Here is a 12,534-nt window from a genome sequence, read left to right as displayed (position 1 = left end):
CAGTGGCCACCCAGGAGCGGTGGAGTAGGTTGAGGAGTGCTGGGGCGCTTGCACCCCTTTCATCAGATCTGGGGGAAGGCAGAGGTGGCAGTTCTTCTCCAGCCGCCAAGGTGCACTCCGCCAGGATGGCAGAGAGGTTTGGCAGAGCTGTGAAAAGCAGAGATGAGCTTGTCTTGCTTTAACCTATATTAGCTCCGGGTCCATATGGTAGATGCTGCCTGTGGATCCTCAGCACCAAAGCAAGGCCCTATTCTTGCACGCCGCCCTGCTTGTGCCAGATGGTGCCTTGGACCAAGTGGCCATGCGTGGGGTGGCTCTGGTTAGCCTAATAAACGTCCAATACAAGTCAAAAATCAAAACACACACATACTAACATCTGCTAGAGCCTGCAGTACCCAGCTAGCCTTTCAATACTGAATTAAAGAGCCGCACAGCCCTTCTGTTCCCCTAGGTTAGACACTCATTACCATTTATCAAGCACTGATGTTATCTGGCCTCTCATTTTATTTAGTACCGAAGCTATTAGCATCAGATTTGATTTTGACAGTTGACGCTGCTGCTGGTAAAGCCGGGATCTGGCCGGGTGGATCGCTGCAAAATTCCGAGTTCATCAGCGGCGACACATTCCTCCTTCCCACTTGTTTACGAGGCCGAGACAAAAGAGCTCCTCGCCTGTGCCTCTGCCTCGCGGTTTATCTCCACCACGGACACGGCTCCCGTCCGCACAAACACCGGGCGATAGCCAGGCTACCCGGGACGGAGCCAAGCCAAGGGTGCCCGGCTTCGGATGCAGTCCCCCGACATTGCCAGAGTCTGTGCCTCCCGGCTTCGGCTTTCACAGGCGCAGTGGGGACGGAGAAGTTTTAATCCTCTTTTGGTGGCGATTTCTAGCCCGCTCCTCTGCCCAAACCAATCCACGGCGGCGGTGCCCGTGGCTTTCCCCCACGCTTTCTCTGCGAAGCCGTGTCGTGTTCCCCACCCCCCTCCCCCGGCCCTCCCGGTGACACCTCGGGCGTTTGGACCCTGACCACATCCTGGGCCAAAGCCGGTCTCCAGGGAGAGCAGCCGCTTTAAACGTACCAGGGAGGGCGACGGCCTGGGAAGTTTGACTGGAGTGTATCCTCCCCATGCTGTCTCGCCTCCAAACGATCCAGACCCCCGATTTTCCTTATCCCCCCGCAAAGAACTCGGAGTGGGGAAGTAACGCCGCGAGAACAGACCCTTTGGGAGAGCAGAGGGGCGGAAAGGGACCGGCAGCGCTCTGCGCCTCGCGTTGCTCCCCAGGTGACCCACGCCGCGGAGGCCCGCAGCCCGGCGCGCCGGGCGCTGGCAGAAAGGTGGCAAGACCTCATTACCATACAGCTGAAGGTTTATCTCTCCCTCCTTCCTTCCCTCCCCCACTCCAGCCTCCCATCCATTTAACAAGCTGAAATAAAAAGCCACATGAAAGGCCTTCTCTGTGCTTGGCTTTAATGAGGGACACGCGACCCAACAATAAGCGCACGCTGCAATCAGGCCAAGGGCTTTATGGCACACGCCAGACCGCAACCCGGCCGCGGCCAGGCGGCCAGACACGGCCCGCGGCCCCGCTCCCGCCCCGCTTCCTTGCAGGCGCCCGAGTTTTCCCCTTGCCCATGTTTCCTCGGAGCAGCCTGGGGAAAACCCAGCTCCATCCCTGCTGTCGATCCCGGCCACCTCGCAGGAGCGCTCGTTCGCCACAGAATTCGGAAGGGCGACCGAGCGCCCGTCGATCCCCGCCGTGCCCGCCTCCCCTGCCATCATCCACCCCTTCCTCGGTGGGCTCCGTTAGCCGGGCTCAGGAATGGGGCCGGGCCTGTGGCACGGGCGCCCCAGAGCTGGGCGCTGCGCCCCGGGAGCCGCCCCGGGTGCCCGCCTGCCGGGCAAACACCGTTTTACTTTTGGTTTCTAGCCGGGGCCAGCCCCCGCGGGGTAGGGCAGCTCCTGCCCGCCGGCCGGCCGCGGCTGCAGGGCACCGCGCCGCCCCGTCCCAACGCCCGGGACACGCCGGGGAGGGGGGACACGCGTGGAGTTGTGGGGTGGAGGGCAACGGGCAACGAACAAACGAAACTAACTAAGAAGCGTATTTTTGAAACATTTCATCCTCTATTGTTCGGCCGCCGTAGAAAGCTGCCCTGTGGAGAGGCGTCTGATTTTCGAGGGAACTCTCTCTCCCAGTGTGAGCGCCGTAAATATCTCAACAGATGCTCGGCTCGTTCGTAATCAGCTCGGCTCCTCGGCGGGCAGCGCGGCAGCAGCGGCGGCGGCGGCGGCGGCGGCAGCAGGGTATTAATTCGGGATATGAGGGCTCTCCGCAACATTTGGTTCTTTTTTCCAGAAAGGAAAGATGGAAAAGGGGAGGGATCGCCCGTGAGTCTGACTGACAGTTTACATAATGAGCTTGTGAGGATGCGAGGCAACTATATAAACAGCTCGAAGCGAAGCAAGTTTTCCATTTACTGAGCGCTGTTAGCACCGGTTAAAGGAGGAGCGGTTCCACACTAAGCACTCCCCTCCGCGTCTCTCACCAAACCCACCCGGCTTTGGAGTTTATAAAGGCGACGACAGCGATCAGAGGTCGGCAGCTGGCTGCAGGATTAATTCCCAGAAGGGGACGGATCGACACTTGGATTTTACCTTCCGATTTCTGCTGGTGCTCGGGGAGTATTTGGAAGAGCAGGTTGTTCCCGGAGAATCGCCGTGACGCCTCTCTTTTCTCCCTCGACCGAGAAGCGCTTGCTTGGTCCATTTGAGGAATACAGAAAGAAAACTAAACCCACTAAGAACTGGAAGCTCGAATAACACAAGGATGACAGCCTTGCGCATCTTTGGCTTGACGTTTCTGTTAACGATATTGCAGCAGGTAATCGCACACGCAAAAAAAAAAAAAAAAAAAAAGGGTTCGCGAAATGTAAAGTGGGTGATGGAAGGAAGTTTGCATGGCAAAGCCGGGTAAGGTCTGATTTGGCTATTTTGTGTGTCTCCCCTTTGTGCAGAGGGTGTCCGGCTCCGGCGTCTTCCAGCTGGAGCTACACGAATTCGTGAATAGCCACGCGTCTCTGGCCAGCGGGAAGCCCTGCTTCCCCCACTGCAGGACCTTCTTTCGCGTTTGTTTGAAGCATTTTCAGACAGTGGTTTCCCCGGGCTCCTGCACTTTCGGTAGCATCATCACCCCGGTTCTGGGAATAAACTCCTTCAGCATCCAGGATACAGAGAGATTTGACAGCCCCATTAAGCTGCCCTTTAACTTCACGTGGCCGGTGAGATTCTACTTTAAACCCGATTTTGATGGTGGGGCAGGAGGGGGGCAAGAGCAGGCTAACCGCGGCGGGCTGATAACCTGTAATGTAAACAAACTACTTTAGCTTTTAGATTTATTTCCAGAACTTCCTTAAAAAAAAAAAAGAAAAGAAAAGAAAAAGAAAAAGCGCAATGAAAAAGCTCATCCAGATCAGAGGCACTTGGGATAACTAATGCTATTAAGAGAAATAAAGCAAGGGGCTGGGGAGCTTGGAGATGGAGATGTGTATCCATGGTCTGTGGGGAGGGAGGGAAGGAGGGAAGTGGGCAGCCGCGGGGAGAGAGCGCAAATGAGGGGCCCCGCTGGGCAGGGCAGGGCAGGGCAGGGCCGGTGTGCGGTGGCGCGGTGGGGCGCGGCTCAGTTCGGCTCGGCTCGGCTCGGTCCGGCTGTGCGCGGTGGGTGCGGGGCTGACGCTGGTTTCTCTCCCGCAGGGAACCTTCTCCCTGATCATCCAGGCCTGGCACGCGCCCGACAACTACCTGCCGGAAGGTGAATACTGCGCGCGCCGCCGGCAGGGGGCGCCCGCGCGGCGGGAGCGCCCTCGGGCCCGTCCCGTGTGTCCCCCCCGTCCCGAGCGGCCCCCCCGGCTCAGCTGTTTATACGATAACTCCAGGGCCGGCTTTATCCCACCATCAGGAGCCGGTCCCCCAACGATATCCATCAGGGGCCGCTTTGATTCTGCCCCGGCCTAATCTCCAACACAATTGCGTTTCCTCCGGTTTATTTTTGGCGTGGGAAAGCGAGTCGGGCTGCGGTGAGAAAGCCGGGAGCCTGCCAGCAAGCCCCGTCCGCCTTTTCCTGTATTTTACACCTTGCTCGAATTCCGCCCTTTGGAAAGGAATAATGGCTTTGGGATGTTTTTCTGAGAGGAGAGGAAAAGGATATTTCACAGCAGCCCTCCTTTCACAGGCCCCTCGGCTGAGTCCCTTTGGCCCGGGTTCACACACTCTGATGGCCGCCTTTTTGTACCCTTGCATACATCAACATCCACACGCGTGCCTGTGTATATGTATATACGTGTATATATGTGTGTGTGTGTGTGTGTATGTCCGTGTATATATGTGCGAGCGGGGTATCCCGCTCCGCTGGCCCGGCGGGGCGGGCGCGGCGGGCTCAAAGCCGCTGACCCGCGCCCGCTCTCCCGCAGGCTCCCGGCCGCCCCCGCAGGAGTGGCTCATCAGCCAGATGTCGATCCAGCGGTCGCTGTCCGTGGGCGAGGACTGGTCGCAGGACGTGCATCAGGGCCCGCTGACCAAGCTGCGCTACTCCTACCGCGTGGTCTGCAGCGAGAACTACTACGGCGAGAGCTGCTCCCGCCTCTGCAAGCGCCGCGACGACCGCTTCGGGCACTACGTGTGCGCGGCGGACGGGAGCCTGGCCTGCCTGCCCGGCTGGGCCGGCGAGTACTGCACCGACCGTGAGTGCCGCGGGCGGCCGGCCGGGGGGGCAGCGCGGCGGGCGTCGGCCGCAGCTCTAAAGCTCACGGAGGCCTCCCGTGGCCCTGGCCGTGTTTTCATGGCGACCTCTCCACTCCCTCTCTGGAGAGGCAAAGTTCCGCGCTGAGGACTTTGCCCCCTTTGGCTGCAGCCACCCTACGCTGTGTTGCACCTCTGCGAGCCTCAGCAGCAAAGAGCGAGCTGGCAGGAAAGGGACCTTGGCTGATAGCCCTGAATAGCAGTAGCTGTTGCAAGGTAAAAGGGTAGCAGCTTGCTCGCACAAAGTCTGCCACCAACCATTCCTGCAGCCAAAGGACATGAGATGGGTGTTGCAGTGTAGTAGTGGGGACATTTACTCTGAGCTCAGGGTATCATTGGGTTTTTTCAGCCTTTCATTAGCACAAGCCAAAGCCGCTTTCTCTTGCTGCTCTTCTAGCAAGAGTTGCAAGAGTTCGTGTTTGTTGCATAAACAGAAAAACTAAAGCACAACTTGTCAAGTGTTGGCTATCCCTGTTCACTTCCTCCTGTTCCAGAACTTCCCGTACCAAGAAGTTTTAAAACAAAGCTTTGAAAGTGTAAAACTCTTTTAAAAGTGTTTTTAAAAAGCTTTTTATCCTATAAAAGTGTATTCTGTAGCACCATGTGTATTTACCTAAACATTTATGCTTTTTATGTTCTCTTCACAGCCATCTGTCTGGCTGGATGTACCGAACAGAATGGATATTGCAACAAGCCTGGCGAGTGCATGTGAGTAGATGGCAATTGCATTCTGAACATCAGTTAAAATGTCACCTTGTAATAGAAACTTAAACTCTTCTCCATGTCATTAATGTTTTAATTGGACTTTCCTTTTAGCTGCCGTCCTGGTTGGCAAGGCCGCTACTGTGATGAATGCATTCCCCATATAGGCTGCCGCCATGGGACTTGTAAAACACAATGGCAGTGCATATGTGATGAAGGATGGGGTGGCCTCTTCTGCGATCAAGGTTAGTTCTGAAGCTTGCACTTACAGCTCTAGGTTGGGTACTCCTTAGTACTACACTAAGGAATCTGACCCACTGGATCTGGAATTAAATTTCCCCAAGGTACATCTTCACAGGCATCAGTTTGTAGCACTGCAGCCTTACATACCAGTTCTTGTAGTAATTTTGTCCAAAAACAAGGAAACCTTTTTGGTAGCTGCAGTTTTTCTCTTGCAAAAGAAGTTTCTCTTGGAGAAAGACCTAACAATCTGGATGAGTTTTCTGCCTGCTCAAGCAAAGTTTAACTTATTCCTTGTACAAGTATAAGAGTTTACTAAATAGTTTTCAGCAGCAGTAAACACCATCATTTGGGCCTTCCTTATTTTGCATAGAAGGAAGTTAACTCATGTGATAAGTCTGGAGCATGAGAGAAAAATCATGTAAGCAAGAATGAAAAGTACAGGTTCCATTTTAAGGTACACCAGACCACTTCCACCTATTCAACCCACTGAATCACTGAACTGTAGCCAGCTGAGCAGTCATGTCCTCAAGGCCATATATACACTGCTGGCACTGAGATCATTAAGTGCTCAAAGCAGGCTAAGTGTTTCCAGGACAGTTATAGGATTAAGATGGTGAAGGCTGAATTAAGCAGGAAAAGTAAAGTTGCAGATTTTTTTTTTCTGCTTATAGTTATCTATTAACCAGTTGCATTCAAATTACTCTATAGTATTTATAGAGATAATAAAGCTTTTCTTACTTATGTCCTATGAACTTACGCTTAACCTCTGTCTCAAATTTAAAGGAAAAAAAATAAAACTGTCAAGCTCAGCAGGGCATTTGACAGTTTAATCTACTAACATCCATAACAAGCGAGCAAATAAACAATAAAAGATTTCTAGTGTTTGTTTAAATCTCAAAGCCAAAACATCCTTTGTTTTTCCTCACTGCCTTTCCAGAATGTGCCTCAGAGCATGCCTTTTAAAGATGGGACTCACTCTTTTAGTGTGTAACATGCTGCACATGAAGTGTCCATAGTGCTGTGGTGTGTGTTTCAGAGAACACACGCTTATGAAGTGCATTTTCCAGTTTGGTACCTAAATCCCATTGCAGCTAACAGTTTTATGTCCACAAAAAGGGGAGAATATACGAAAACACTGAGAGAGTTATATTTTTGCCAGATCTCTCAAAATTCAGAGCTCAAGTGATAGATGATAGTCTGATTATGGCTGATAATAACCCAGATAACAATCTCCAGTATTCCCATCGATACCAAAATGAAATGCTTCATTGGAAATTCTGTCTTTTTTTTTTTATTATGTATGTATATCTTTTTGTATGTATATCTTTTCTCGGCTGTCAAAGACGTGTTCTCCTAATTCCTGGTGTCTTTGCAGATCTGAACTACTGCACTCACCACAGGCCATGCAAAAATGGAGCAACTTGCATGAACACTGGCCAGGGCAGCTACACGTGTGCGTGCAAACCCGGCTTCACCGGCGTCGACTGCGAACACGAGATCAGCGAGTGCGACAGCAATCCCTGTAGGAATGGCGGCAGTTGCACGGTAGGGGCATTTTAAATGTAAAGCCTTTGTGTGAAGCAAGCCCCGGTGTACCTTTTCAGAAATGGTTCTGTAACAACGTAATGGGAATTCGATAGGACGCAGGTTCATTGCTGATGCTCACAACTATCATACTGAACCCTCTCCGAGAGGTGTCAGGGGAGGAAGTCTGTTACAGGAGGAGATGTATCAACTAGATTAGAACTAGTCAACTGATCCTTGGGTTTCTGTGGCAGCCATTAGGAGAACTTGGCAAGATCCAGGGTTGATGAGGGAGCAGATCTGTTAAAAATAAGCTTCTCAAACCACTATTCATATAGAAATGCACTAAGTTTGCATTTTAATAGCAAATAAAAGAAAATTTTGCTTTCTGCTATAGAAAGTGAGAAGATAGTGTCAAACAATATGGGGGCAATCAGCTGAAACTTCCTGTAAAACAGAATTCCACACTTTTGGATTCTCACAGTTTAGTGTTTCAGCCTGTTTTTGGATCCAGTTAATGATGGATTCTTACCAATGATGGATTGGTAAAGGCTGATTGATTATAGATATCAAATGTAATCTGATACATATTTATATTAAAGCCAATGCAATTTTTAGATTAAAGCACAAGACCCTGCCTCCCTTCTCCCAAGGCCTTGGACATACAGTACTTGGAAAGAAGAAACAGTTTGTTATGATATAAGTGGTGGGACTTAGGCAAGCCAAAGCAACTTAAACCCTTGTGAAATAAAAAAGGGCTATCACACTGAGGATAAATGGCCTGATCACAGCTGTGAGGTCAACACATACCACTCTGCTCTGGGAAGACATCTGGGAAGACCTCTGGATGCCATTAGACAGTAGTGGTGTTAGCAATGTTTTTGTGTAGCTGCCTGTGTGCTGCCTACAACTGCATCTGCTCTGCGTGTGTAGCTGCACGATTACTCCTGTGTGCTGAGTACGGCTGATCCACAGCTCTGTCCCTCACAGTCCAACCTGCAGTTGTTTACTCTCCTGATGTTGCTTTTGCCACATCAGGCTGTGGATAAGAGGGGACTGAACAGCGCTTGCTGCTGACCAGAACTAAGCGTGCAGGGAGCTATAATTTGTTTCCATGAAATAACAGTGGCCTAATGTTGTGTTTTGCAGGATATGGAGAACGGTTATCACTGCCTGTGCCCCCCTGGCTACTATGGCACTCACTGTGAGCACAGCGCTCTGACATGTATAGATTCTCCATGCTTCAACGGTGGCACGTGCTTGGAAAAGGAGCAAGGGGCCAGCTACACTTGTGTTTGTCCTTTCGGCTTCACAGGGTCAAACTGTGAAAAAAAAGTAGACAGGTGCACAAGCAACCCGTGTGCAAATGGTGAGTCTTTTTATCAAAAACTCTCATGACCCTGACTCATTTGTGCTTTTCAGTGCAGAAGTGATAGAAATCCAATCTGACCTCTACTCTTCCTCTAGAACATTATTCTCTCTCCCCTGCTGTATTCCACATCCACCCTAATTTTAGTCTCTTGCTGGGGCGGGACTTCCACTGGCATTTTCTATGCAACACAACAATGCATGAGGTTTACCATATGGTGGGGAAGATGGCAGAATTAAATTAAATTAACTCTGTTACATATTTAGAAGGGGCATCATTTTAAGGCACGGTGATACAATTAGGTAAATTAGAATGAATTTCTAGATGTGTGGTTGTTTTGTAAAATAACCTCTCTCTCCTTGAGGTAGTATAACATGCTGACTGGAGAAGGGTTTAGATTTCTGAGTGAAGTGCACTGCAAACTAATTTTTATTTTACTTTTTTCTCCCTCAGATGGTAGTTGCTTTTACCTTGGGCAGATTCGTGTGTGCCGCTGTCGGGCTGGTTTCTCTGGTCAGAAATGTGAGATAAACATCAATGATTGTGCCAGAAACCCATGTTCCAATGGGGGAACTTGTCACGATCTAATCAACGATTACACCTGCACATGCATGCCAGGCTACAGTGGCAGGAACTGTGACATCAAAACCAGAGATGAATGTGCTTCTGGGCCATGTGAGAATGGAGGCACATGCTACAGTGGACTTTATAGTGCCAACTTTGTTTGCTACTGTCCTTCTGGCTTCATGGGCAACCGCTGTGAATTGCCAGTTTATTCAGTGCCCGTTACACTTCCTCCTAAACCAGTTCCCTGGATTGCTATATCCATGGGGGTGGGGCTGGTGGCTTTGCTCATACTGTTCTGCATGATAGCAATGGTCATCAGGCAGATGAGGATGCACCCAGAGCAGGAGTTGGAGACAATGAACAACCTGTCTGACTTCCAGAAGGACAATCTCATTCCAGCTTCCCAGCTGAAAAACACCAATAAAAATAAAGACCTTGAAGTGGACTGTGGGCTGGAGAAATCAAACTACAAACCCAAGAACCATAAACTGGACTACAATCTGGTAAAAGACCTGACAAGTAGAGGGACACCAGAAGATAAATATTACAAAAGTGAAAAGTGTTTAGGAGAGAAGTCTCCCCTCCGACTACACAGGTGAGAATGCAGTTTTTATTACAGTATTTCTTAAAGCCACTCATCTTCATATCAGTCTAGAAGCTGGTGAGCATATGAGGGAAAAAGAAACCTCAAGCAGATAATATACAAAACAAACCAGATCAAAGCAAGGAATCTTCATAGTGGAGTACATGTGTCACAACCAACTGCTATCCTTAGCTAAGTCAATTAATTTGAGTGCTTGTGCAGGGTGCTGTTAGTATGGATACTGTGAAGGAACCCGGAGTGGCTAGGCCAGTGGTGAAAGTAGGAGGGATCTTTTCTTTATCAGCAGATCTTGAAGGAACAACAGTAAAGGCATACAGTGATTAAAAATAAGTATTTCTCTTTGTAAGAAGGCAAGATGATCTGCTTACTGAGAAGAATGATGGAGTGAAAACAACTACTCTTTTTCAAAAGGAGAAAAGGCTGGGTGTTCAGTGGCTTATCAGTCTTCTGATTCATGCACTGAAGGTCTTGTCTGGGATCTGCGTGTGGCTCTGAGGAACCCGCTGTTAGGTTGGACATGGCAGGAGCATAGGAGTAGCGAGAGCTGTTCCTTATTTCCTTCTCTAGCATAATATCCCAACAGACACAGAACGTGTGAAACTTGATCCCTTGCACTTCCCTTCCACACCTTCATGGCTATCTCGTTCCAGCACTCCATATTCATGGTAGATTTTGAGAGTCAGGCTTGTCAGTAATCAGCTAATATTCTTTTTTCTCTGCCCTGCTTTAGTGAAAAGCCAGAATGCAGAATATCAGCGATATGCTCTCCAAGGGATTCAATGTACCAGTCCGTCTTTGTGATAACAGAAGAAAGGAATGAGTGCATCATAGCCACAGAGGTAAGGAAGTACAGAGGTGGACAGGCATAAATTCACAAGGTAAAAGGGTAAATTATCCTTTAGTATTGTATTTGGGAAGGTTCCTTTATTTCCAGGGATCATGATGCTTCCAGCATTTTCCTCTCCTCTTCTGTGGCCCACACAGAACATACAGTGGGGAAAATAAAAAAATAAGCTACTCTGACTTTATTAAACCAGGGGTTTTGGGCATAGATAAGTCAGTGGTAGATGAAAACACAGAACATCAGCCCATAAAAATCCAGCACATTGTAGGATTATTTCCTCTTAAATAGGTGGTCAGAAAAAAATGGAAATAATAATCGTTCTTAGGCCCATTGATGTAAAGCCATGTTTTTTCCTGTGAGTACAATGGATAATCTTTGTTCTGTGGAAACAGGCAAAGCTATAGATTTCTAGCTGAAGATGGAAGGTAGCAGGATGTGTTAGTGGATAGGCATAACAGCCATTTAGGAAGTCTGTTATAAGGTAATTTCAACCTCTTAGCATTTAAGCTCCAGCTAAATACTTTCTAGCAGAAGTTAATGCTGTTACTGATAAAAACATCTCAATTTTTACATTATATTGAAAAGTTGGATACACAAAAAAAGGAAAGGCCTAACACTGAACTTTAAAGACTTTGAAAAGCAGATATTGAGGAACCAAATAGTTCCTGAAGAACTACCAGCCTTTTGGAAAAAGTCTCAGTGGAAGTTAAAGGCAATTTGACTTTAATCAATGCCTGCCTTCTTCAGTGTAGTCATCTTCAGGACTAATTTCAGCCTGTAGGAAAGAGAAGCTTGCTGTGCCATACAGCAGTGATCTGTGAAGTCAGATCTGCAGGATTCAGTCTCCCTTTCCAAGGTGGAGATCAGATTTCCCCTTGAAAGCAAGCTGGAACACAAGTCAACCAAGAATATTAGAAGTTTAAGACTAAGTGAAAGGATTCAGAGATACAAATGACAGCTAGACGCTGCATTCCCATTAAGTGACCTAAATACTGTATCTTCAAAGATTTTGCTGACCAAAGCTAGGCTCCCAAATTTACATCAGGCATCTCCAAAAAGATTTCTCTTTTCAGAATGACAACCCCTAGAATCTCTCTGCACACCATTCAGGCTTAATGCTTCTAAACACAAGCTATTTAACTATACCTTGTACTTTTTTACAGATCCCTAATGTTAAGCACCCAGGTTTGTAAGCATTCTCCCCCTCAGTCCAGGTAGAGAGGACATTCATCACACACATGACTATTTTATTTTTGCTGGTGATTCTTTGCCTCTGGACCCAACTGAAAACATGAACCCACTGAGAGTTAAACTGCAGTAGTGTTTGGCTGAAGTTGCTTTGGTTTGACATAGCTGAATTATAGTTTGTTAGTGGTGCACTACTCTGTATGCTGTGATTCCTTCTAATTCCTGGTGTTATTTCATATCCTGACAGGTATAAGACTGAAGATCAGACCATTTGCACCTCAGATTTGATGATGCCAGTAGATGGACGTTCCTGCTGCATTGTTTACAATTCAGAACTGGATTGGACTGTTTTTAATTACATGCAACTTGCTGCTCTCAGGCGGAGGATGGAACTGAGTGAACTGGACAGACTGTGAATTTACTGAAAGATGCAATACACCTTTTTGTTCTTACTGCCCTTGTTTGAAGTTTGATACCAGAAATTTCATTTGCTATTGAAAAGGGGAGGCAGAGGGAAGAGAGAGGTTAAAAATGTTGGTGTTTTAAAAGATGCTGAGGCCAGTTCCTCATGGACAGACCCCTGGCTTTCCAGAACTCTGGTTATGGGAGGTGCTGGTAGTTAAGGAGGCACATAACTGTCACAGATGCTGCCATGGAAGGTGCGAAGCAAGACACATTGCTATGCAGATAATGGATACA

The 12,534-nt window shown here is 48.6% G+C and overlaps 1 protein-coding gene across 2 annotated transcripts; it reads left to right on the top strand.

Moving 5' to 3' along the window:
- Positions 1-2,316: 2,316 nt before the first annotated feature.
- Positions 2,317-12,288, top strand: DLL4 (delta like canonical Notch ligand 4). 2 transcript variants are annotated; one of them, XM_053946657.1, is made up of 11 exons: positions 2,321-2,881; positions 3,015-3,278; positions 3,751-3,808; positions 4,467-4,736; positions 5,442-5,502; positions 5,611-5,741; positions 7,115-7,284; positions 8,413-8,632; positions 9,086-9,794; positions 10,534-10,642; positions 12,083-12,288. In XM_053946657.1, the coding sequence occupies exons 1-11, from the start codon at positions 2,828-2,830 to the stop codon at positions 12,086-12,088; spliced, it is 2,052 nt and encodes a 683-aa protein (XP_053802632.1). In that variant the 5' UTR covers positions 2,321-2,827; the 3' UTR covers positions 12,089-12,288. The 2 variants fall into 2 exon arrangements, with proteins under 2 accessions (XP_053802631.1, XP_053802632.1); XM_053946656.1 differs by lacking the exon at positions 12,083-12,288 and having other exon boundaries at positions 2,317-2,881; positions 10,534-10,672.
- Positions 12,289-12,534: the final 246 nt, after the last annotated feature.

This window comes from Vidua chalybeata, chromosome 6 (genome assembly GCF_026979565.1).
Source record: "Vidua chalybeata isolate OUT-0048 chromosome 6, bVidCha1 merged haplotype, whole genome shotgun sequence".
Classification (NCBI taxonomy): domain Eukaryota; kingdom Metazoa; phylum Chordata; class Aves; order Passeriformes; family Viduidae; genus Vidua; species Vidua chalybeata.
The sequence above is the reverse complement of the archived record's forward strand: the minus strand, read 5'-3'. Positions and strand labels throughout refer to the sequence as shown.